A 26,561-nucleotide genomic window follows, 5' to 3' on the forward strand; every position below is an offset into this window, starting at 1 on the left:
TATCCAATTTCTGGAGTGGTGACTGGTGCTATCTCCTGGGAATATTTTTTCTGAGATTAAGCTGAGTGGTTATTTATCCATATACAATAAATAATGAGAATGTTGATACAAATAAAACACCTACACAGATATTTTCCTGCTCGTGGTTATTTTTTTCTCTTGAGCATTAAAATGTTGGCAAATTTAAAATATTTGTAAGAACAAGACAGAAACAATGATATTTTTTCCATAATCAGTGTATTTTTTGATAGAGGCTCCCACTAAGCTCTCCACAGAAACAGCTCTTAAAGCATTTATTTGCTAAATTTGAATCATGATCACTTTTCTACTATCAAATTTCTAATCTGTAGAAAAATGGGTTAATAAGAAACACGTGATTCAGCAATAACTTTGATTGTTCAGACTCATTGTAACGTAGCTACAGAAACATGGTGCTGTATCTCAAAGCTAGTGATTCTAAACATTTTATTACTATGTATTAAAAATTACAATAATTCTTTTGATTTTTCATATTTTATACAGTTTACAGAGTGGACTATTCTTAAGACTGTTATAAAGCCAAGAATTTTGTATGCAACAAAGAAGTCCACTTTAAGGTGATCATGTAGTTTTTTTTTAGTTTGATTTATTGATTGATTAGTCATCTTGCCATATTTTACATCTGCATTTTCATTCCTTGATTATCATGCATTTATTAATTCAAAAGAATAATGTCATATCTCAGTAGCTTTACATATGGGGGGGAATTCCTAAAATAAGAGGGCCTTGGAACAGAGAGATCAAGTTGTGGCAAGAGTTCTTTACTCAGTGGTTAATCACTGTGGATTATCTATTAAAAAAAATTATTACGGATTTAGAGAAGTATAAGTGTTACATGTCCACTCTATTAATCACAGAATTAACTGTATCACATTCATTTGTACATGTGTCTTTCAGCCAAAGAAGCATTTGAAATGAGAATCTCTCCTATAATAATAGACAACACAAACATACAAGCATGGGAGATGAAGCCTTATGTTACATTGGTTAGTATTATAATTTCATCAATATGAAAAGGGATTACTGACCCTTATGTCAACATGTTTTAAAATGAGATTATCTTTCTCAGTCTAGCTCTCGTACCGCAGGGAAGTCTGGAGTCAAAAGTGTTGTATAGAATGATATTACCCAGTGTTGTATTGTTTGTATGCCTGTGTGTTGAACTGGCCTGGTTTGCAGGTGACAAATCCGAGTGTTTTGTACTTAGAAGCAAAAATATATTTTTGTGTGGAAAACTGGATTCTTTTCCTCCTATATATTATGAGGAGAAATACAAGCTACTTTTTAAAAATGTATGGTCTACTTGCATCATTAGTGCAGATTATAAGGGCCATTTACTTGCTGTCTGCTCAAGTTTCTAGGATGTCAGGAAGGCTGTCCCCTCTAGCTGTGTTAGTAGAGCCGAATTGCCTGTTTGGAACTAGCTTGCATCTGGCCAGCTCTGAATGTCTGAATGTAAGCATTGAGATTTTCTGTATAAGAGGCTGTGTAGACACATGCATACCACACCTGGAAAGAGGAGATGCTCTGTGCTCTTGAATCTGCCCTGAGTCAGAGGAGGTAGAACATTAAAGGGATTATATCAAATAGAGACTTTTTTTTTTTACTGGGATAATGGCACAAACTTAATTTTAAAGTCTCCATTTACACAATTAGAATTGAAACAGTGAAAGAAAATTTGTTATTCCAGATATTTAATTGGTTCTGAAAAATATAAAAAACAGCTTTAAAGAAGCAGTCTATGCATGTTGTACATTTTTTGTAGATGGATGATGTGTTTTTGTTCTGTTTTATATCTGTTTTATTCAGGCTCAGCAGTTCAAATACAAAGTCATGTTCCGCGAACCGGACACTTGGTGGAAGTTTAAACCAAAAGAACTTGAAAAGTAAGAATGTAAAGGAAAATTTCACGTTTGATTGAATGCTTCTCATAGTCTGTAAACTATGACTTTAAATTTTTTTTTTTGCAATAATAAGTAGACTTTAATAATTTTTCATACAATAGTAACCTCTGGATTTTATGTATGTTATATATTATATATATATATATATATATATATAATTCTGTCACTTTGTTTTAATTAATACAAAAGATACTAGCAGCAATACTATGTAACATTTCCATGATTGCAGTTCTTTTGCATCAAAGAGCAGCAATTGCTCCTTTGGTTCCTGCAGCTGCAAAAATGATGTTAGATTGGGACTGGTTTTACACCTGGGTGGTCTGTTGTCTTACTTGGAATGTTTTTGCTGCCACGTAGTTTAAGACTGTCAGCACCTTGTGGCCTCAGAGTGACAAACCCCTGTGTATCAGCCCTTGTGTTGCATACCTGTTCTTTAGGACCTCTACACGGTCCTGTTGCTTAGAGTTTGTCTTGCCTATTTAGCTCTATATCAGTGGATAATAAGGTATCTTAAAAATATATTGGCCAGATGCCAAGTTCAAAAGGTGTGATCAGTTGTTCAAAGTCCAAGAAGTGGCTGATGTCCTTCTAGGCTAAATACTAGGGCCACTGCTATTTAATGTCCTTTTTATGACTTGGATGGTGGGACAGACTGTGCCTACAGGAGCTTTGCAGATGGTACTGAATTGAGCAAGAAAAGTGTCTTCAGCCTTAGGAAGAAATGTATAGGAGGGATTGTACTGCTGCCTTCAGCTACCTGTTGGGAGCTTACAGAGAAGACTAAAAAGATCTCTTCTGAGAATGGTGCAGGGATAGGATAAAACATAAACAAGTTGGGTCGTGTGAAACTTTGATTACATAAAATAAATTAAAAAAAAAAAAAAAGGGTGGTCGGGCACTGAAGGAGAGGTTGCCCAGGGTTTGTGGACATTCAGTCATTGGGTACATTGAAAACTTGACAGCGTGGCCTAGCTGTACCTTCTGAGTAGGAGGTTGTGCTGCATGTTCTCCAGAGGTCCCTTTCACTTTAAATTATTTTGTGATTTCATAATATGTGTTGTCATCTGAATTTGCATGCTTAGCTTAAGGTTGGCCACTTTTCAAGGGAGGTAAGGTAGATTATTTTCTTTCCTAAAATAGAACTTAAATGTGAGAAAGCCCAGCAGAAACCAATGACCACCAGTGTCTCGTTGACTGTGGCACTATCTTGACTTTTTAAGGAGCAGGAGCTTCTTGACACCAAGCCTAGATAAGGCTCTGAAGTCTCTCAAAGAACTGAGAGGAGCTCAGATGGTTCAGTAACCAAACATCCATAGGTTGTTGGACAGCTTTCAACGTAAATACCAGTTCCTGGCCCATGCAGACTTCATTTTCAGAAAGCAGGAGCAAATGGGAGTCATTTTGGAATAAACGGTGGTTAGGTAGGAGGAAGGAAAGTCCTACTTGCTTTTACTAAAGATCAGTTGGTATTTTCTCCTGTACCTTCAATTCCTGTTTTGCCATCCTTGGCAGGTTTCACTTGTTCTAGGTATGATTGCTGCGTTGGTTGTTTAACAGAGCCACTGGAAATTCTGGACACCCAAAAAGTGTCTAGAATAATATGCAAGTAAGCTTTCCTCAAGACTCAAGGAGTTGTTACCTTATTAAAGCCAGAGAAGAAAGACTGAATTCTGAAATCTTCCTTACCCACTTTGACTTCCTCCATCACTGTCTGGATCTGATGTGGTGTGTTTCTGATGCTTATTTGAAGGCAACACATTATTGGTGCAGTTTTAGATTTTAGTGCTAAACAAAACATCTTGCAGAGCAGGGCAACCAGGTGGGGTGAAGTCAAATGGAGCAGTAATTTGTCTGAGACTCACTGTTTTGAATACGTTGGTGCACTGATATGGAATGAATTTCTACTTCAGCTTTTGCTATGTCCCTATGAGTTCTCTGGTTAGTCTTGCTGTAACCATCAATTATGCTCTTCTCTTAGTCTATTGTAACATGCAAATCTGAATATAAATATATTTTTTTAATTCATAGGCGGAATATTCATGGTGTATCTAAAGAAAAGATCAAGAGAATGTTGGAGCGGTATGAACGTTGCCTTAGTATTAGATCAATCTTGGATTCTTCAGTCCCAGACAAATCAGAAGTTGCTGCCTGGAGTGAAGATCCTCCTTGTCAGGAGGAAAGTAATAGGTTAGATTATTTTACTAGCCTTGTAGTTTCGGGGAAAAAAAAAAAAATAAGGCTAAAGAATCAAACTTTATGGTAGTGGAACCTGGGTAGTGCTGTTGAACACTGAACACATTTCAAAAATTAGTTAAATAATAACAAAGAAATACACTACAAAGTTTTCTTAGTTTTTAGGAATTACAAGACTTCTAGAAATGAGCAGTCAAGGGATATAGCTTACCTTAAAAATGTGCTGTTGTATGTAAAACACTTAATGTCTATAAAAAGCTTTTCAGAAAAATGTAGTCTCAAATACAACCAAATTACTATTTCTGAGTCTGCTGGTATAAGACGACATTCGTGTAATAGTAATGAGTTACCTACTTGCTCTCGAATATGCGTAATGTAGAATAGACTAGATTTCTGTTGGGTGCACACACCCAACATAGATAATTTTGTAGTGGTTAATCTGAATAAAGCTCTATATACATCAATAAAATCTGATTTCCTGTGCATTGTTATGTAGGTTGTTTTTTCCATGCTTACTATATTTGAAATTAAGTAGGGACTGATAATGAATGGAATGTAGTTGATTGTGAAAAGCAGTGTGATGTGAAATGGCAGGTCCCTTCCTAGTTAATTTCTGGACTTTTTTGTTTAGCATCTAGCAATCAGGAGAGAGAAGCAGTCATTAAACAGAAAAAGTTGCCACGTTTGTGGCTATGAAGGAGGAAATTTGTGGCAACAGACTGTTCCAGTACATAAGTGAATGATGGGAATGGGGAAAGATAGACACCTGGGAAAGTATTCTTAGCACCTTGCTGAACTAAAATAGGGTACTTACCAAAGAAAGTTCTCCTTTGCTTAGCTCATTGCTTTTTATAACAGCGTTGAGGTTTGTGTTGTCATCTTAAATTTGTTTTCCTCTCACTAAGGTTTTTCAGCTGGATGATTATAGTGTGTCCTAAAAGGTGGCTTACGAGCTGTAATTTTTACAATATTAAATAGCCAAGGCAAAATTTAAAATGTGGACAAGAACAGGTGCTTAAAGAAAGTCTGAAGTGGGTTTATCTTTCATTCCATTTTGTCTTTCAGAGAGAGAGAGGCGCATTCTGATATAAAGGAAGAAAAAACAGTTGATTCTGATCTGGTGCCTCTTGAATCAGCTGAAGATGATAAACATGTTTCTGGTTCTTCTCTAACTTTAGAAAGTAACTGTACTCCTGAACATTTTCAGAAGGAGGAAAAAGAAATGGAAAATAACTCAGTGGAACACAGTACTGAGAACAGCACTGTTCAAGATGACTTGGATGTTGATTTGTCAGGTTGTGTAGAAAAAGAGCTGCCCTTGGAGAAAAAAGAAGAAAAGGGAGAAGGAATGGAAAGAATTACTGAAACAGAAGTGGATGAGGCTGAGGTGACCACAGCTGAAGAGACCTTACACTTACATATAGGAGGAGCTGAGGAACACAGCGATAACAACATTCTCAAAGTTCAGGCTGAAACTGAACAATGCAGTGAAAAATGTACGGAACCAGAATCAACACAGAGCAGTAACATAGTGGAACCAAGCAGTTCTGCTCTGGACACATCAGGGAAACCAGAGCTACTAAACTTTCTGGGTGACTGGCCTATACAACAAACAATGGGACAGAGAGTCAAAAGAGCTAGAAGACTAGAAAAGTCTTCTCTAAAGAATGATAGGGAAGGTAAAACTCCCAATCCTGAATTAAGTAAAGAGCAAGCAGGCCTACCTGATACCTGTACTGTTGAAAAAGTTGAAAAAGGACAGGAGGAAGAAAATTCAGCCTCTAGCTGTTTCTCTGTCAGTTCAGATATAGTTGTACCAGAACTGCAAATGTTAGGACATTGGCCTGTCTCCGGCTCATTAGAACAGAGACAACAGAGGCCAAGGAGAATGAGAAAGACAAGTCTAAGTCAGTCTGATGAAGGTAGAAGTACTGAAGGTGATGTTAATAAAAATGCTCTTGAGACTTTAGATGTGCTTCGTGGGACACCCGTGAACACTGCAGAACAAGAAGATACAAAAGGGTTGCATTTTCACCAACCTGAAACAGTAGCTAGTAAAACAGTTGGTGAGAAGAAAACCCAGCAAAATAAGAGAACAAGGAAACATCACAAATTAGCCCTCACTTTTACAAACAACAGTTTGCCCCATCCAAAAGAAGAGGAACAGTTGTCTGTGCTTACTTCAGCAGAAGAGAAACATGATGCGTGCTCATTTAGACAAATAAGTAGCCATTCACAAACTGAATCACATGATTTTGCTCTCCTGTGGAGGTTAGAAAAGAAAATGCTTTTTCCTGAAACTGTCAAAGTATTGCATGGCAGACTAGATGGCTTTAAACCCAAAGATGTGGATAATACTTCAGATTCTCAGGAAAAAATACCCTACCGAGTCATGTACGATAAAAGCACATTTGTGGAAGAAAGCGAACTTATCAATATTGATGAGTCTGAAAAGCTAAATATGCTGTGTAAGCTCTTTGAGTCTTTTTCATTTGAAGCTCTGAAAGACCTGTATGAAAGATGTAACAAAGACATAGACTGGGCCACAGGTCTGCTGTTAGACTCTGATGAAAAATTGCACAAAGATGTTGATAGTGAGTGCTTTCAAGTAAGAGAAGCTGAGCCAGTTGTTGCAGACCTTGATTTCAAGGAAAATACAAACTACGATGAGAATCTCAAAAATGGCAAACACACAGAGCAAATCATTGGGACTGTTGATATTTCTGAGCCTTCAGAAGTTAAGAACTCATCAGTCAGCATTGCAGAAAGTAGGGATACCAAGGCAATTGTGAGCAGATTCTGATGTGTCTGACTCATATGCTGCTATCTCATTGAACAATTCAGTGGAACTGAAAAATTCCAGCGATAAAGCTCCTAGAGATGATGCAGACAGCTCTGCAGCAGGTGTCATTGAGCAGTCCATGTCAAGAATGCAGACGATGGAGCCTGTAAGCCCCTGTTGAAGAAACGCGAAATAAACTCTCAGCCTCAGAACTTGATGCAGGTTTATATGTACCCATGACTTCATCTCATGGTCTTAATGCAACTACCAATTTGAAATCCAAATTAAATAACGAATGTGAAAGTAGTAACCCTTCAGAAAGCAATGCAGAGAATGCTGAAGGGACTGCTTTGTTACTGGAAATGTATCGTGCACCTCTGATGGGTCCTAGGAGTGATAAAGAACTGGAAACTGATAAAGAAATGCAGGGGAGTAGCAGGGAGACTTGTGGTAAAGAAGAAAGTGAAACTGCACGCAGGGATGAAGATAAAACCAAGTTACAATGCCCTTCATCAGTATCACCTTCAGCCTTCAGTATAGATAGCCTAGAACTAACATTGCCTCCTGAACTGGCACTCCAGCTGAAAGAAATATTTGGACCTGTTGGCATTGATGCAGGTATGGGCGTAATCATTTCCATATTTTTATGAAAAAAAAAACAACAATAACAAACAAAACAAAAAATTTTGGTTAAAAAACTCTTTCTTCCTTTGCTTCGTGCTTGTTTTTTTGGGAATGTATTTGCACAGTTCCTCATGATGCTGTTGCTTGCTTCTGTTGATCTCAAAATGGAACTGAAGCAAGCATGGCATAAAATACAAATGTAGTAGTGCTACTTTCTAACTGTGTCTTTTTGCACATGCTTTAAAAGCATAAGAAAATATATTAGCTTGTTTGCCTTCTGAGCCACAGGCCTTTGAACCTATATTCAAACTGGAGGGTTATCGAGATGGTGAGGAAGATGCAAATGATGACTGGCTAAGAAAAAAGAAAGAGGAGAAAAAAGATTTTAGGCATCAGTTAAACTGGGCAAGAAGATGAATGGTTTAGAGAGAAAATAAAGGAAGGCTATACTTAAAGATGCAAACAAAATGAAAAACAAACTATGGTGAAGAAAGCTGTAAGCAGTTTGAACATACATCAAAATACAAGAGTTAAAGACTGATAGAAAAGAGAAGGAAGGAAAACATGAGGAGTGTAATTTATTTTCTCTTCTGTTTTTCTGTTCTCTGAAAGATTACTTGACGTGAAACCCTGCATACCTGATCTGTTGGTGGGTTTGGCTGCTCTTCTGCATTCCATGCCCACCCCCTCCAAAAAAGAAAAATTACTTGTTTTTGATAGCAGAAAGGTGTTTTATTTTGTCTTATATCTGCCCTGGATTTTTATTTGACATATGTGTACTTCCTGACCTTTTATTTTTTTAAGGGTGGGAAATGTAACAATATTAGAAGGACATTTTAGGGAAAATACATATCATGATGATACCATGATAATTCCTGTTGTTTCCTTTAGATTTAGAGGTGATATTTGTAGTTCAGCTTCTCTAAGTTTGTGTGTTTGAAAAGAGGGATGTGAATACTATTGCACAGTGGCTAGTAATGCTGTATTACTTGAAAGCAGCTGCATGTGGATTGCAATTAAATAGGGGAAGTCATGTTTTCACAAATGATACTGGAGTTGTAAGTTAACAGTGGCTGTGGAAGAGAAGGTACTGCTTGAAAAACAGGAGGAGGAAGAATATAGTTGTTCAGGTTGTATTTCAGCAAGATCTATTTCATATTAACTTATTTTTCTTACTCTTCTGAATTTTTGAGTACTAGATAATGAATTCTATGTGGCTTTTTTTTTTTAAACTTGGCTGTTACTGAAGATTTTTTTTAGGCATTACAGTTTGCGCAAAATCTCCAGAATTCAACTTAGTAAGTACTAGGCTATTGTATTTTGGTTGCTTGGATAAATTTTTATAGACTGCTTTAATGAGTGTATTTTCTGTCTTCTGCAAGGATCACTGACTGTTGAGGATTGTGTGGTTCATATTGATCTGAATTTGGCAAAAGTGATTCATGAAAAATGGAAAGAATCTATTCTGGTAAGTAGATTTCTTATGGTATGATGATGTGCTATGTCAGTCCATTTGGCTCTATGTCTTGGTCTGAAGGCGTTTGTAAGATGTAAATATCTTTGCGAGAACAATGATAAAATACAGTCGTATTTTGTGAAGTATGTGGAGTATATCAGTATGCCATAATCATCAGAGCTGTTGAAAGACAGTTAAAGGGATGAAGAAACTGCATGTTACCAGTAAGTCATCATGAAAATAAGATTCTTGAAAACAGAGGGTCATAGTGTGAAACTTCACTACAAGATTGATAAAAATTCCACTGGACAAAAATTATTACTGGCCTTTCAACATTTAAGAGGAATTCTTGTATGAATTATTGTGTATGTGAAACATCTCCATGTAAGTTAATTGAGAAGAGTTCTCTAACCTCCATTCTGCTGTATCCGTATGAAACTTGGACTGCTTTTGGGCAAAATTTTTGTTTGGTTCATTTCATTAAAGTTACAAAATCTTAGCAGTAGGGCATGTTCCTCCCATTGGCATGTTTGGAAATACAATTCTGTCTTTTAAAATTAACTTGTAAAATAATTGTCTTAAGTATATTTCTTTTGAAAATCTTATATTTGAGAAATACTGTGAAACATTATTTTGAAGCTAGGTAGGCTTATCTAGAAGCTAATACTTAAAAAGTTTAATTGTGAAATGCTGTGTTTATCGCTTATTAATGTTCATGTTTTTCCTGTTTTTATTTAGAAGCGTCGGAGGAGAGATGAATCAGGTAAGTTGTCTACAGAAGGTATGCCATGTATTTCTTTTCATTGTAAAAAAATACTTAATTCCTATTGTTAAAGTATTTAATTATTTAAAACTTAAGTAAGGTTGCAAATACTCTGGCTAGTGAAGGATGGATTCATTTATTAAGCTAAGCTTTTTCTGTATTGGTCTTGGTACCGTTTACCGTTCTTTTATGGAGTTGTAGGGGGAAAAAAAAAAGTTAATTATAAGCAATACCACTGATCCTAGGGAGATAAAACCGAAAAACATACTGTTTTGTGTACTTGAAAGAACTTAAAGGGAAGCTCTGGCTGGAGTAAGACAGCTGTTTGATAGGATTTTTGTAATCTCTGTGGGAAGAAAAGGTGCAGCTAGAGAATTCCTAGCAGAGGAAGATGAAAGAAAGAGGTCAGGCATAGAACATGCACACATTGCTGCCGTTTTTAGAGGATTTGGTTAGTGCAGTAAGATGTATATCCTTGTTCAAAAAGTGCTAAAGTCCCTGGCGATCTAGTTTCTAGTCACTCAACTACCTGTGAAGAAGCGTTCCTCTACAGCATAATCCCACTCCTCTTGCATGGGACCTGGCTGGAGACTTGGATTGCGATGTAGGTGCAAAATCCCCACATGAATGGCCAAACAGTGCTGCTATCATTAATTCCTAGAAATGTGAAATCAGGTTGTTAAGCATCTGTCAGGTTATAGAGGGAAGGCAGGTGAACATGTAAATACATGTTGATAATAGTCTTGTAAAAGCACGTGTCAACGTATGTGCAGGGTTGTTTACAGCTTGGAAATACTTGGCACTTGAAAATTTGGTGAATCTGGGAAATCTGCTGGTTTTGCTTTTGTTTTAGAAAATAGGTGAAGATGATCAGACAGCCTTTGGAAAATAGAAGTGAGGAAGGTTGCTTTCTGTTTTACCAGGAATAACATAGTTTTAACAAAGACCAAAACACTTAGGGTGAAAAACTTTTTGTAATTATTTTGGCTTTGCTTGTATAAGTAATCTAATCATTGTTTTGTCACCTCATTTTTATTGCTTTTGAAGGTTCTACAATGATTCAGCAAATAGATGTGAATGATTCAGAAATGCTGTTATCTCAAAATGTGGACAATAAAATGCAGAAGAAAAAAATGAACTGGCTTTCAAGCTCATCTAACAACATACAGACTAAAAAAGCAACATCAGAAATTTTTCCTTTCATGGATCACTGGAATGCTCAGACTCAGAAAGTTTCCCTCAGACAAATAATATCTGAAGAAATAGCCATGCAGGAGAAACAGGACCTGGTATGGATATCTCCATTTTTATGCAGTATAAATTCCTTACTGTTAATAAAACAGTATCTTACTTGGTGACTCATCTTTGCGCTGCTGATTACAGCCTGAATTTGAGAGAGAAATGCACGCCAGTTAGTGTTACTGATTACAGTGATACATGCATTTGCTTGTGGTAGATTTTTATTTTATTTTTTTCAAATCTAATTTTAAAATTAATATTTTGATTGTTTCACAAACAGATCATGGTGCTTTTCACTATACAGGTTAGCATTTGCATTTGTTTGATTTTTTTTTTATCGCTGACTTAAAAAGGGATGATTTCTTGCACTTTTTAATGGAAGCAATATCAAAAAAAGTACTTAATTAGCTTCTTGCCTTGTTTATTTGGAAATGGATTGAATTTGTTTTAATATTTTTTCCCAAGAAGAACCCACAACATTCCTAACAGATGAGCCATTAAAATAAATATTTAAGAATCTCAAAGAATCTTCTATACTGACTTGTCAGAAAATAGGAATATTTTAGAGATTTTTTTTTTTTAGTTTTTTATTTACCACACAATTCCCATACAGTCTGGTTGGCGTATGCATAATACTGCCCTCTACTGTGAGGCAATTGTTTAGAACAGGCATTTTTGTTTGTAATTGTCTCTGATAAGTAGCTGTTTCTAAAGCTTTGTTTCTACTGCTAAAGAAAGCTAGATGTTATTAGCTAGATGTTACTAGTTTGAAAGAATGGCTTGTGGATTCTTTCCTTGAACTGCATGTACGTGGCTTACTGATAATGGTAATGTGTTGTCCACAGATTTGGATTCTTGGAGCTTGGCTTTGTTCTGACCATTTTTTTTCCCTTTTTTTGTAGTCTGAGTATTGGAATGATCAGCCTAGTTTATTCTAGGGTATAATTATTTGTTCTTTTCCACATAACTTCACAAATGTGAATATTTTTTTCACAGTATAGTTTCAGATGATAACCTACACTAAGATAAAATCGCTTCACCTACTTTATAATAAAACATTGCTTCAACCCCAAGCCCTCAGTATCATTTTCCACAGATACCTGAGTAGAGAGGTGGACTTCATACAAGCTTAGCATTGGGCTGGATAGACTAGCAGCAAAATGCATTTGTAAACTGAAAGTCCTCCTAAACATCCTCCTTTTAAGTCCCTTCCAATGACTGCAGATGACTGCAGCAGTGTGTAATACAAATCACCTGTCTTTGCTTTCTTATCATCAGATCAATGTGGCAGGCTGATACTGAGGTGTTGTCATTGCTATGGGTGCATAACTACTGAGTGGATGTTTTTTTTGAATCCTAACAAATAGCAGTATAATTGGATTGGCTCCATTGTTAATATATTTTGTTTTCATCATGAGCTTGCAATATTATTTCTTTGTCTTCTGGGTAGAAACGTGTTCCTTCTATGGCTAGAAAAGACTGTGCTGCTAAACTGAAGGAGAAGCAACTTTTTGAGATGTTTCCAACTATTAATCAAAATTTCTTAATGGATGTCTTCAAAGACAACAAGTAAGAAATCTTTAAAGTTCTTTATAAAACTGGTACTCAGTAATGCACAGTTATTGTCTTAACTATCAACAGTTAAGGTACAGCAAATTAATGGCTTTTTCCGAACTAGCACTTTGCTTTTTGTAGGTTTAAATAAAGGCAAAAGTAGCTGGTCTTTAAAAGAAAAAAGGGTATGAAAACTATATGTGTACACCCGATTCTTGCTTTGAGGATTAGGCAGTTTCACTTACCAGAAGAACATTTCTGGCTATTGACGTCGGACTGTCAGTGGAACTGTGTATTTGCTCTAGAGTCAAGGTGTAAACGAAGTAGGAGAAATTAGTAGAGGATTTAACAGTAGATGCACAGAAGATATCATCCAGCCTAAGAAGAAAGCTACCACCTGATATTAACTGCTAGTAGTCTCATGGTTACTATAGCAGCTCTGAAGGAAAGAGCCATCTCTTTATCTCTTCCTGCTTATATTCTGTTTCTCTGTTCTGCATTATATTTCTGGGGTGTGTGACTACCTTCTTAAATCTAAGTTCCTGTGAATTAAACTTCTTTTCAAGAGAAACTTCCCTTTTTCATCCTTGGTCAGTTGAATGTGTGTCTCTACGTATGGGTTTGCATGCCTATTCGTCAGTTTTTCTGCTTGTCCAGATTGTTATCAAAACCTTTCCTTGTGGAATGTTTAAAGCAAGCTGTTTATCCACCTCTACACCTCTTTCACTGCTTTCATATTCTAAATTCTTTTCATAGTGTTGCCTTTCCCAAAATCTGTCTTTACTTCTGATCAATCTTTCTCTTGTCTGCTTACTGAGCAGCAAGAAGAATAAAGAAGAAGAAAGGGCATACTGGAAGTCTGGTTGCAAATGATCTCCTATTCTTACTGCGTTAAATTTAACACAGAGATTTTCCTGCATAACAGTTCCAGAGAACTGAGCTGGTTTTAAACTAGATTGTACTATCTAATCCCATCCAGAGGAGATTTAAGATAAAGTAACTTATACAGCCCATAAGATAGTGTTTCCTTCTAAACTGATGTCAATGTTTTATTGAGATATGATGCAATTTACTTTAGTATTTCATAGTCCTTTCAGTATTCAAGTGCCCCTTAATGACATCTCAGTCGACTGCTTGTGCATTGGTGGCAGTAATGCAGTACAGTGAGTTGACAAGCCTTTTTGTAACATGGAAAATTCCATTCTAGTGCTTTATTTTCATGAGCATTTATTTCTGTAACTCCGTGAAGGTCTGTAGCATGTATTTTAGTAAATGTAGCAGCTATTAATATCCTTGAAAAGTCACAAATTTTACCTATTATGCTTTACAGCTATTCTTTAGAACAGACCGAACAGTTTCTGAACTGTGTTCTGGAAGCAGATCCTGTAAAAACAGTTATAGCTCAAGAAAGTGTTCAGCAAAATGAAAATGTTTCTTCCTACAGTGCTGCAAAGAACCGTGAGAAGAAGGTACTGTGTTTTTTTAATAGTAATTACAAATAAATCCAAAGCCATGTCAGTGAAAACACCCTACAATACATACTTAGATTCAACATTGCAAATTCCTACAGGCAAAAAAAGCTAAGGAAGAGGATGATGTTTTGAGTGAAATATTTCAAGAATATGAGTATCCACAATATGATGATTTAAGAGCAGAAGCTTTTCATCACCAACAAAAGAGACAGGAATGCTTGAAAAAGGCTGGGGAGGCCTATCACATGGGAATGAAGTCTGTGGCAGCGTTTTATGCACATCAGGTAAACTTAATTGTTGTGCTTTCTTTCTGAATTTAGAGAGACAAATACTAAATTGGAAGTGATAAAATTGTGCCTACTGCAGTTGATAAACTTGCTCAGTTACTGTTGCCTAAGTGTTATTTCGAGAATTGTCTTAAAATTAAACTCACTTCCATTAGTAACGATGCTGACACAGGAAACTAATGTAACGAAATTCAGTGTGAAATCTCATGAAAGATGATATTTAAGTGCTTAGTCAGATACGCTCATTTTCTTATAGATTGCACTCTCACATCTGCACGCTTGTAAGCACCAAGACTTGTGTCGATGTGGTCTGAGTTCACTCATGCATTACATGGAGTGCAATGAACATCAACTATAGAATCCTTTAAATGTCCTTTGGGTTCCTCTTAACTGGTGAGGGACTGTTTCTGGACACGTCTTTTGTACTTTTTAGGAATCAGGTATTAAGATACGATCTTTTGTCTTAGAATTATGCTTATTTCATCCTCTGTAAATGTTGGACAGGAGTGCTGTTTGTTGTCTTTGTGTCCTCGTTTTGGATATCTTTATAGCTACAGTCTGTCTTCTTGTTGGTATGAGGTGGTGTGGTACGCCGTGCTTTTTGCCATCTGTTTTTGGAGTTTAGATCTGCAGATCAGTCTTGTGTACTCTGGCCTTGGAGCACAAGTCTTGATTCAAGCACAGTTTTTGGTATATACTAGTTTGATTCCTAGTTCATAGAATCAGAGAATGGCTCAGGTTGGAAGGGACCTTAAAGATTATCTAACTTCAGCCCCCCTGCATCATTGCTATTGATCTTGTTCTTTGTTGTAAGCACAGAATGATTCTCTGTCCTTTCCTATACGCATTTTTATTTGTCTTCACACAAGATACTTTAATTCATGCATCATTCAGACCACTCTTAAAAATTATAAATCTCTAATTCTTTTCAAAGGCTGTAGCTTTCCTCTGATCTAATGGCATATAAAAGAAAAATTTGGCAAGAATTTCCATTATAGAACCATTTAATTCTACTCTATGAATTGCATTAGGAGAGAATAAAAATGAAACAATGAGTTGCTTGAATTTGCTTGTTATTTTATAAAAGCTTTCATGTGGTTGGTATAAATGTTTGGATTGTTACTGTATATGTAGGAAATACTGAATACTTGTGTCTTTATAATGAGCTCTTTATGTTCTCAGTCTATATGTTCTTGAAGTTTGGGGAGGTTCTGAACAAAGCTCTGCATGATTTTAAATAAAAATGTAATTTCAAGTCCTCCCTTGCTTTTGTTCATAGACATAATGACAAGTACAGTCTGGAAATTTATAATGTATTTTCTTTTAGGTAATAAAAAGGCAAACTAAAGTACCTTTATTCATGAAAAAGTACTTTATACTTGGTGGCCTTGGCCTGTCCTGGGAGTCCTCTGCAAGTGAGAGTTATGGGGCTGGTGTCTCTGGTCTGACACTAATGTACTTCAGATGATCCATTTTAAGAAAGTGTAAGACAGTCTGTCACTTCTGTTCTCTTGAGCCCTTGTCAGTCCAGTACCCGGAGTTAAGACTTGCATTTCCTTTCAAACTGTGCTTACAGATCTTCAAAGACATAATTTGTTGCTTCAGTCTCTCAGATTTGATCACTGCAAGGTTTGTGGGAAATAGTTGGTGTTTGTTCACTGTGTAATGTGAATAACCCTGTACTGCTCCTTGCCCCTAATTCCAGTAGGGACTATACTGACATTGTTAGTCATAAAAGCTGTCAAAATTATTGGGAGAGATAATAGGTGACCATCCAAAAAAAAAAAAAAAAAGTGCTTAAGTGCTTGCTCTTCTTGGCTAGACTGATTTTTCTGATTTTTAGGGAATGTGTTCAGAAGAACTAACCTCAAGTATAACACTCAGCAGGTTTTTCCTGGGCAATTAAGCAGTTTCTTTGATACTGTTTAATTAAAGTTTTAGTGACATATTTTCAGACACTAAAATGCCATTGTTAGGATAATAAATCTGAAAATCGTCATGAAGTGTAACCTTTTAGCTTATGTAATGATGTTATGTTCTCTTGCCTTTTTCTAGTTTTTTCCCTTTCTCATGAAGATTTTGTTGATAGTTTCTTCTTGGTGCCAACTTTGAGTAGTTCTTAGCAAACAAATTTCATGAAATCCCCTTGTGCGTAGGTCTCACTGAGCCTCTTCCAAAAATTGTGTTGTGATTATAAATTTAACTGCTTCAAACTGTGAGCTAAAAGCACCCTGCCAGTAGTGTCATTTTGAACCCAACAACCAGTGTGAAGCTCAGATTATGTCTCAGAGTGTAATAGTTGATGTGCTTTTGAATAAAGGGTCGCCTTCACGAGCAGAAGATGAAAGAAGCCAACCATGCTGCCGCTGCGCAGATCTTTGAGAAAGTAAATACTTCCTTGCTGCCTCTGAATGTGTTGGATCTGCATGGTCTCCATGTGGATGAAGCTGTGAATCAGTTGTCCAGAGTGCTGCAGGAAAAATGTGAAGGTAGGAATGAGCTACTAATTCTTGTCCCCTAGAAGTAATAGTTATTCTCCTCATTCTCTGCGAAGAAATCACTATATATGGCAGTATCAGAGGGTCTGAGTGTAATCTAGTACTATGTGAAAACAGCTGGCTTCTGAGTTGTTTTATTTTCAGAGTTCCCCCATGGAAATTGTTTTCCTTGACAAGGCAATGATTCTTTTTGCTCAAAGCTGCCAACCTCCACCCCCAGCACTTTGCTTCTTGTTTGTAAATCTTACTGTTGCTTCTGTTTTATCCTCTCTTTATTTTTTTTGAAGACTTGATCTGTCCTTCATGGCATTTGTACAGAGATGGTAATGCAAACATTTGTGTCGTCTTTGCATTGCTTTGTCAGAACTATTTTGCTTTTTTTAATCTTTAAAGAAAAATCAGTATTTTGGAATACTAACCACAATGATTAGATTGTCTTCAGCTTTTACATGAAATTGTGTGGTTTAAGCTGTCTTTCAGTAATTGTTGTATACATTTGCCAGTAAGATCTCTTGAGATCAGAATACTGCTGCTTCCATAAATGACATTTTGTGCAGTTTTGCTTGAGGGCTTGTTTTTTCTCTCAGTGGAGTGCTCAAGTGATTCATGAGTGTTCTTGCTGTAAAAAGATACATTTTCTGCATTATTAGTTTACCCTATAAATCTAAGCACACTGGGAATGCTTTTGTAAGAAATATTTCTTATGCAAGGTACCACTGCACAAAACTTTCTTTTTAATATACAACAGCTACTCCACACAGTAGAAACAAAAGTGTTCCGTAAGGCTTAGATAGTCCTCCTTTTTCCCCTTGGTTTAGGTTAAAGCTAATTAAATTGCATTATCTCGTTCTACTCCTGAAATTACATTTGTATACTTTAAGCTGTAATCTAATGCTTTTTTAGAGTTTTGTGAAACTACACTTAACATCATGAGGTTTGGAATGATGGGAGGGGCTCATTGCTCAGTCCTAGTTCTTGAAAAGAATTCATCTTCATTTCCATACGTGTGAAAGGGATCAATCAATATGGGCACTTAGCACTGGCAGAATTAAGAGTCAACTAACACAAAAAGGTTGAGAGAGAAAGAGAGAGTAGGTTAGGAAAGATGTCAGTGTGAAGTGATAATCCTGAACTGACAAATCTTGGCTTGCAAGAATCCAACTTCATTTATATTTTTTCCTCTATTTCTTAATCAACTTAGGCTGATGCAATCTCTAGGCTAAGAGCAATTTCGTTTCGTATCATGGCTAGATAAACTAATAAAGCTCATGATGTGCTGATCTACTGATTCACGTGCTCCAACATAGCAGAAATTACTGTCCAAATAAGTGTGATTTAAATGTCAAAAACAAATGTGGTTTTATATTTTCCTCCTTCTTCCTTTCTTTATCCATTAAAATCTCATTTGTTTATATGCATTATTGTCACTTAAAAATTAGTGTATGACGTCCCTCTTTTTTTTTTTAATTTTGCAATTTAACTATATTCTCATGGGGTGCAAGTTCCAAGTAAGGAATAGATGATAGAAGCAGTAAAGCTGCTATGAAATCAGAAGGATTTTCTGATGATCACATCATGCATATTGCAAGCAATCTAGATTTAAAAAGCTTGACTGTATTTTTCTTTCAGAGAATCTTTTTCAGAGGAAGGCAAATATGACTTTTTATAAGAAAGGTGCATAGCTACCATGGGAAAACGAAGTTCTAGATCACTGGCGAAAGTTTTCAGAAAAATGGATGTAAAGGTTATGTTGAACGCCAGGTCTCAGCAGAGGGAGAATTTTAACCGTTACAATCCCTGCTATTACAGAGTACCAACAGACAGGTGGTAAACCTTATCTCTGTGTTATCACGGGAAGAGGAAGCCATAGTCAGGGAGGAGTTGCTCGCATCAAACCAGCAGCTATCAGATACCTCACAAGCCACAACTTCAGGTGAGTTTAGATTTTTGTTAGTGATTCATTTTTTCTTATCCCACATTTAAATAACTGAAATTGAAGTCTGTTTTAGAGTACTGCTAAACTACTAAACAGATCAACGCTGGTCTGCTGTTTCATAAGACCAGTGCCAATTGCATGACACAACCATCTAAGAAGGGATACCTGATAAATTTTAGATCCTTTCCTCTGAGGTAGATGAAAACACGATGAATTAAAGTTACCTAAACATGGCTTAATTATCTTTTTCCATTCAAGGTTGCTAGCTTTAATGTGAAGAGTTGTTAACCGTGCTTTTTATTGGTCTCCAATATATGCTTCAGCTCTCAGCTTCTTACATGGGACAGCATTTTAGCAGGTCTGGGTTGGTGTCATTGTGTTTGCTGCCTTTTCTTTACAGGAGTGTGTGAAGGTGACTGTGAAGGTGGGACTCAGAGCAAAGACTTTTTTTCCATTTCCCTCTCACTTTCTACAGAAAAAAAGGGAGAAAATGTATTTTGAAAGAAGAGGGCATAAAAAGGGAGTAGGGAAAAAGGAGCAGAATGAATATAACCAAGAATATTGGACGACCTTTTTGTTTTTTAAAACTCTTCCTTCCAGTTCCTGGTGTTTCCAGCTGTTTACCTCTCCAGACCTTTATAAAATCCTCCTTTGCTGTCACATCCAGTGGACATGATGCTGTTTTCCTGACTCCCACATGCACATATACTTGACTGAGAACCTTATCACTTTCAATATGTTTGATGAGGGCTGAAGGAGATGGCATTGCACGTAGCGTTCATCTTGAAGCTTCATCTTTTCTCATTTCACAGGTTCGCAGAAATAAAACCAGGCTGCCTGAAAGTCATGCTGAATTGAAGGGTTGTCAAGAAGAGATGAGGAATACAGAAACTGAGATGTCGGATTACAGCTAACAACTTTTTGAACAACTGCAATAATATTTTGTAATCTGTTTTAAAGGATGGTGTTTTATCAGAAATGGTATCGATTTACAGCAAGTGGTCTTGTCAGTGTATTTCCAAGAAAATTTTCGTGTCAGATGGATCTTCTTTTTGAATCTGCACAAAGACGACATTTTACAGGTTTTGGAGTTTTAGAAATGCAGATTAAGAATTCTGATGAGCATTATATGACGTTTTAAAGGGAAATTAAGGTACAATTTTAAAATACAACTCTTAACGTACCCAGCCTATGACTCTTTCTTCACCTTCATCCATTTAAATTGCAGTGGATTCTGTGCTTTTGAAATGTAGTACCTTGGACTTTTATGATTCAGAATTTTGTGTAAAACCCCTCGGAAGAGCATGGGGAGGTGGGAACTCAGCAACTACTGATATTTCAAATCCAGTTACCGTTGAATGATAAATACGTCCGGATTTCAAGAGTCTGATTTAGTATTTTTAGTGGTCATTTTGTGATGGCTTGACCAGTTCTGTTGTCCTTACTCCATTCTAAACTACTACTGACACTGATGGAAGTTACATATAAAGGACAGTGCATTAAGACCAGCTGTATGTTAGGTATTTTTTACAGAGTTACTGTGATACATTAAAGGGGAAAATACAACACTAGTTACATCTCTACTCACACATAGATAATACTGTAATTTTGGAAAAAACACTCATTTAAAAAAAAAAACAACTATTGGATGAAAATTGTTTCTTCCTTTTACAGCTTTTATAATGGAGCAAAATGAGTACTGTTTCATTTTACAGGTGTCTAATGGTGATGTCTTCATTCTGTGTGTATTAAATTTGGTAATTTTCTTGTAGTAAATATGTTTATCTGTGAGACATTTTAAATGTATTTTTTAACATCAAAATGAATGCTAATACTGCAGTAGTAATTGCCTAACTGGAAAGTCTAGGAGTACCAAAGCTCTGGTGGTGTTGCATCAGCATTTAAAAATACTCGTGTTTAAAAACAAAGACAAACAAAAAGAACAACAACAAAAAATAGAAACACCTGTACTTTGTCAAACGTTTCCAATAAGCAATTGGATAAGAAAAAAAAATTTTCATTGAAATATTTTTTAGAATGCATTACAACTTACATCTTTGCCTCTTAAAAGGCATAAGAATTCTTTAAACCATTTGATTTTATGTAAGACTTTTTTTTTTCAGAACAGATATGAGTTGTGTGTTAGGAATAGTATTAATAGGTTAAGGATTAATAGGAGAGTCTTTCATTTTTAAATTACTTCCCTAGAAAATTTTATCAAGGAGCTACATGCACATGGAATTTGTATATGAATCCGTATGTGTGTGCAAGTTCTGCCATTTGTGTGCACGGGTAGTAGTAAGCAAGGAACTTCTGTGAGAAAAGCTGTGCACAGAAACAGGTTTCATTTCAAAATGTGTCTGTGTAAGTTGCTGACAAACTGAAAGACATGATGTTTCTTGAATATCCATATTTGCTGTAATATATACACAGTGAACACAATGTACAGTAGATCTAAAAATGAGTTTGTCATGCTTCAACAGACACAGTTATCTTTTTATGGTGATTTCAAATGCAAGAATAGCTTGAATAATATTTAATCAAAGAGACTCTTACTGGAATAATAGATTGCTGTAAGTAATAAGTGTTATGTTTTTGTGGATACTTAATTCATCCAAATTGTTTCCCTTTTTCTCCTTGCTGGGCTACTCTGGCAAGCAGTGTTTGAAATACAGAAGGTCTGGGCCCCCCAAACAGCACTAGCAGGGCTGTTCAGGCCACTGCACGACATCCTGTGTGATCAGGCCTGGGCTGTGTCCGCTGTGACAGTGCCTAAAATGGACTGAGATGTCACAAGATAGCAGGTCACCTTGTTATCAGCTGTCCAGGGCTGCAGACCTTTGAATTGCTTAAATGGAGCTCGGATCATTCTTTTGAACAAAGAAACTTCCTTCTGCTTCTGAGCAGATTGCCCTTAGTGCTACTTTTTATAATGAGTGGAGGTGCAGCTCTTTGAGGCACCTCTTTACAGCATAGACGCTGTTGGTTGGCCTGAGTGGCAGAGTTGCTCAGCAATGGTCCTAGCATATGCCCAGAAGTGTCACGCCTCGAGCTGCTGGGTGCCGAAGCTCTGCGGTGATGTGCTTGTCCACAGGGAAGTGCCCGTGCTTCTGGTTGTTTTGGGAGGGGCCTGATTCCCTCAGTACATTCGCACCATTCCTGACGTGGACAAAAACAGCGTAGATTTCAGTTCAAAAGATGAGCAGAAGAAGTTGTTGTCTTGCCCATCTGTTCGTCATAGCCTGGTTGTTGACGTGCTTACCCTGGAGGTGAGAAATGCAGCTTTTCACCTTCTTCTGGCTTAGCAGGGGGACAGCGATTGCACTTGACTCTCACTTCCCCAGAAAATGCCATAACCAGTGTGGTCGGGGTATTCTTGAAGTGCCGCTTTCTGAGCCTCTGTCAAACCTGCTCCTGCAAGCTAAAAATTCAAGATCAAGGGGGTGAAAGAGATTAAACTACAGGAGTGCATAAACAGTCTCATGAAGAGGGCTAGGACTCTTAGAAGGAAGCTGTACCTGCTGAGCTTCAGTGTCCCTCCCTGTAATTATTTTCTCTCTTTATTCCTATTTGGTTAAATGCATAAATACGTTCAAGGCAAAACCTCAGTTCCACCCCTACTGGAGAGTTTTTTCCCATCCGTCAGAGGCAGCAGAGAAGTGCATAGCTCAGGAGCAATTTGGAGTCCTTCTTTCTCTCCCTCTGTCCGTTGTCCTTTTGGGTACAGGCATGCATGCAGTGAGGTACTCTGAATACCTTACCTGGTTATACGTTGGTCATTTTCCTAATTAAAAGTTGTTTGATTACAGGCTGAATTTTGATGACAGACGATAGTTTAAAATTGTAACGCAAGCAGAAGCAGTCTTGCTTTTATTGAAGTGGGAGATAAAACCTCCCTCAGCTTCAGTGGCTCGGGATGAGGCACTGCAGCTCCAATGCAGAGAAAACATGATGAGCTCAGGCTTTTTCTTCCACAGGAGGTGAAGTGTGTGCTTAGAAGCCTTTCTGAGCTGAATGCAGAATGGCGAAAGATGATCAGTGGAGAGAGAGAAAGTAGGGTTTTATTATTAAGGCACTCCATGCTTTCAAACACTTGCCAAACTGTCCATAAAAACACTCCGGAATCCTTGTATTTCTTTGATTGTTTTTATAATGGGATGAATATTTTATAGTGGGATGAATTATTTCAAATATAGTTGTTTGAAAATGGTATTTGAAAGTAGGCTACGTTTTAGAACTTCCAGCCTTTCTGATGTCTTTTGCAGTTGCATCAATGAGAGTCCTGAGGTATATCATGTAAAAATCTTATTTTTAATTGAAGTAGCACGTAGTATTGCCACCAGCACTCTGAAATAATGTGCGACTTTTCAAATACCTATATTGTGTACCACTTTTTAATCTATTATTCAACAGCATGTGGTTGTGATGACTGCTGTCCTCTTAATACGTGACTTTTTGTTTTTTTTTTTTCTTCTATGAAACATGTTAATATTTAGTCCAATTTTTAATTTAGGAAAATTCTCATATTTTTTTTCACACCAAATTTAATGCTAGTGCCAGCATTGATGAATAACCGTACAGTAAAGAAGAGAAAGCAAGCTCACAAGTACAATGGAGATGGTTATTCTCTAAAGTAATGTGGGTGTTTAAAAATATATTTCAGTCGATTATGAAAGCAGTGGGGCAAAAGTGATTTTTAAAAGATAACCTTGATAATACTTGGATGAACTTGGATTTTGGTGTTAATAGTATGTGGTATGTTGTTTAAAGGTAATGTCTTTATAGGCCTGTTGAAGGACACCTCAGGCAAAGTTTAACTGGCGTTTTTTGTGGCTGTGGGAAACCGTTGTGACTTGGGAGTCCCCATTTAGACGATGTCCGGATGCCCTGGTTTAACCCGGTTGTGAGCACGTATGGTGTTTGGGGAGATCTTTGCAGAAGGTCGGCCAAATGTGTACTCTGAACAGGGTTGCGCTTGAGGAAGTGAGGAGTAACCAAATTGTTATTTCATCTTGCCACAAAATACGGTCAGTATTTAAGAAAACAATTTTATTGTTGATAATAGCAAAGAAGGATCATCATTAATGTACTACGATAAATTATACATAGACTCTGTTGCTTATATCTTCGAATGCAATTCACATTTCCAGAATAACATTGCTCTCTTCACAAAGCTGGGGAGAGGATATAGTATGGACAAACAAGTGTTCATCACCACAATTCCTGTGTATGATGATTACTTTCTTTTTTCTTGAATAAAAATATTTTTAATAAAAAAGAACTCTAATGAAAACCCAACTGATCATGCTATTTCAATGGTATTTCAGCTAAATACCCTGCTGAGTATCAAATGACTATGTGAATATGCATGTGAAAAGACCTAGTATTGCAGCTACCAGTTGTAAAAGCTGTTAGGACCAGTACGTTGGAAGATATCAATGTCTATTTTTAAATTAAAATTTAAAAAAATATTTTTTTTATTTGTATAAAGTTGTAATTTTGCTGTTAACTATAACTTTCATTTTTTACTGAAATACAATTTTGTAATTTGCATTTAGAATTTCTAATGTGAAAAGGAATTTACAAAATCTAGTTTAATAAAGAATTTTTGCCACAAGTATAGCCTTCTGTCTTTCCTTGGAAGCCTGCGTTTCAGCTCGTATCAGATTTTGTCAAATAGTAGACTCAGAGTTCTGCATGAAAGCCACTTGTCCTGACTTCGGGATACCATCTGTAGAGAGAGAAAGCAACCATCTGCAGGCGTAAAAAGGAACAGATTTGTGGCCTGATTTTAAGCGATGTGAGTGGGAGCTGAATGCTCACATTACTGAAAATGAGGGTCATGGTTTCAGGTTGGGTTTTTTCCTTTTTTTTTTTTTTTTTTTTTTGAAGTAGCTGAAGAGAAGCTGCTTAGGCCCAGCTTATTGTGTAGGAGAGTGCGGGCAGTGGCATACGTCAGAGGAGCAGGCAGGAGCACTGTAAAGATGGGTTATCAGTGGAGGAAAGTGTGCTGGATAGACCTCCTTCGGTGAGACCCCTTAGGTCAGAGGCAATAATCGGATGGATTCTGAGGAAGAGCAATTGCTGTATGATTGTGGATTTATAGCTAGCAATCCTAGCTTTTCCCAAGGCTGCTCTGTGCAGATCGAGTGCGGGTATTGCTGTATCACGTTCCTGCAAGTGTGGAAAGACACCTGAGAGCGAAGTGCTGGCTAGAGTCCAGCATGTTTTATTAGCTCTGGTTGGGGACAACTGACTTCGATGCGAGCTGGCTCCTGCAAAATCGTTCCTATGATTTCTTTGCCTTATAGCTTGGATACGCTGCAGAAACAAGCCAGGTTTGTGCATTTGCACAGCAAAGCCCTAACTAAAAAAACGTTCAAGAGAGCAGGGAAAACAAGATTTGGAAACATGAATGCTTGGTGGAAGCTAGCTTAGATTTGACATGGCTGATTCTGAGCCACAGCTACGTACCACAGCCTGAGTAACGTGTAGTTAGTTTTTTTCATTACTTACAGACTCCTGTTTCTGGCAGCCAGGGCCATCTTGGGGATGAGTTTCTCAAACTGCAGTGTTTTAAAGTGGAGGTACTGCTACTGGACTTGCCTCCTCTCCAGAGGGGGTACAGCAGTGTTTGTACGCAGTGCTCAGCATGGAGATCCAGCGTGGCTCCTGTCCTGGCTACAACGGTCCGTCCTGATCCGACAGCTGCTGATTTGGTTATGCCTTTACTTCCTTGTGTGCTGGGCCAGCCCCGAGCTCCTCTCTGCTTACAGCCGGGAGTTTTCTCCTTGTTGATTCTCTTGGGATTTCTGAAAGTCCTTCTGCCTTTTTAAATACGAGAGATGGACTATTCTAACATGTTCTTACCTATGGAAATGGTTTGAATGTTATAGTCAAAAACTAAAGGGTAGTAATTTTTTAATTATTATTTTTACAGGCAAACAGTAAATTTCAGCCCAAATCATTAACATACAATTAAAGGTGGTATGTGCTGGCGCAACACATCAGGTATTGTGACAATAGGTGGTGCCCTTGCTAATGACATAGAGCGGTGGTGGAAGCAGCTTTTACTGTGCCCTTCCCAGAGCTGTTGTTTCTCTGTGTGAGGTACACTAGAGGATGTTATTACACATCACGTGCTGTTTGTTTCTTCCTCAGAGGAAGAGTACTGTGTTCAGGGTATTGTTTTGGCGACTTTTTTTTTTTTCTTTCTTTGCATATGGGTGGGGTTGGGCTTGTTTTCAAAAGGTTATTGCTGTTCTTTGCTGAAGATGGGCAAGACCTAGAAGTGCGTTTTGCGCTTAGATCTGGAGATGATAACGTTGGGTTTTCTCCTTTAGCTGCCCTGTGCTGCTCTTTGTAGCTTGGCGGTCTGGCTGCTGTTCAGAGCCTGGCAGGGAAAGAAGTTGTGCTGTTCGGTGGAGTCCTGTGCCGCCGTGGGTGTTGCTGGTGGCAGAGTCATCTTGAAAGTTCACGGGGAAGGAGACTCCTGATTTTGTTTGACTTTGTGTGTCAGGGAACCTGGCTGGGCTAGCTCTGGCTTCTTACCAGTTGTCACCCGATAAAAGTTCCCCTCTTCCTTTATGTTGCGTGGTTTCGACATGTCCTGGAGCTGGGAGGTGCTGTCTTTTGAGGATTTTCTCAGAAAGTCATTCCCACAAACGGGGCCTGTGTTTGTCTGGAGTGCCAGTTGGGAGCTTTAGCTTTTTAGGAGTGTGGTATTTAACAGCTCTCTTGTCTCGTGACTCATTGGCCTGAGAAAGGCCTTCCTTGCTAACCTCATGGTGCCCCATTCCCCTCTCCACCCTTCT

General features: G+C 37.4%; 1 protein-coding gene across 1 annotated transcript in view; it reads left to right on the top strand.

The window, feature by feature from the left end:
* The window catches only part of N4BP2 (NEDD4 binding protein 2), a 41,824-nt gene extending 17,460 nt beyond the window's left edge, over positions 1 to 24,364 (top strand). The window contains 16 exon segments of the mRNA XM_066995767.1: positions 937 to 1,025; positions 1,849 to 1,925; positions 3,972 to 4,130; positions 5,202 to 6,930; positions 6,932 to 7,093; positions 7,095 to 7,536; positions 8,925 to 9,010; positions 9,737 to 9,761; positions 10,809 to 11,050; positions 11,281 to 11,304; positions 12,451 to 12,569; positions 13,885 to 14,023; positions 14,125 to 14,310; positions 16,634 to 16,802; positions 18,621 to 18,744; positions 19,560 to 24,364. Of these exon segments, the coding sequence (XP_066851868.1) occupies positions 937 to 1,025; positions 1,849 to 1,925; positions 3,972 to 4,130; positions 5,202 to 6,930; positions 6,932 to 7,093; positions 7,095 to 7,536; positions 8,925 to 9,010; positions 9,737 to 9,761; positions 10,809 to 11,050; positions 11,281 to 11,304; positions 12,451 to 12,569; positions 13,885 to 14,023; positions 14,125 to 14,310; positions 16,634 to 16,802; positions 18,621 to 18,744; positions 19,560 to 19,605 (3,818 nt within the window). The 3' untranslated portion in view covers positions 19,606 to 24,364.
* Positions 24,365 to 26,561: the final 2,197 nt, after the last annotated feature.

This window comes from Anser cygnoides, chromosome 4 (assembly GCF_040182565.1).
Source record: "Anser cygnoides isolate HZ-2024a breed goose chromosome 4, Taihu_goose_T2T_genome, whole genome shotgun sequence".
NCBI lineage: Eukaryota > Metazoa > Chordata > Aves > Anseriformes > Anatidae > Anser > Anser cygnoides.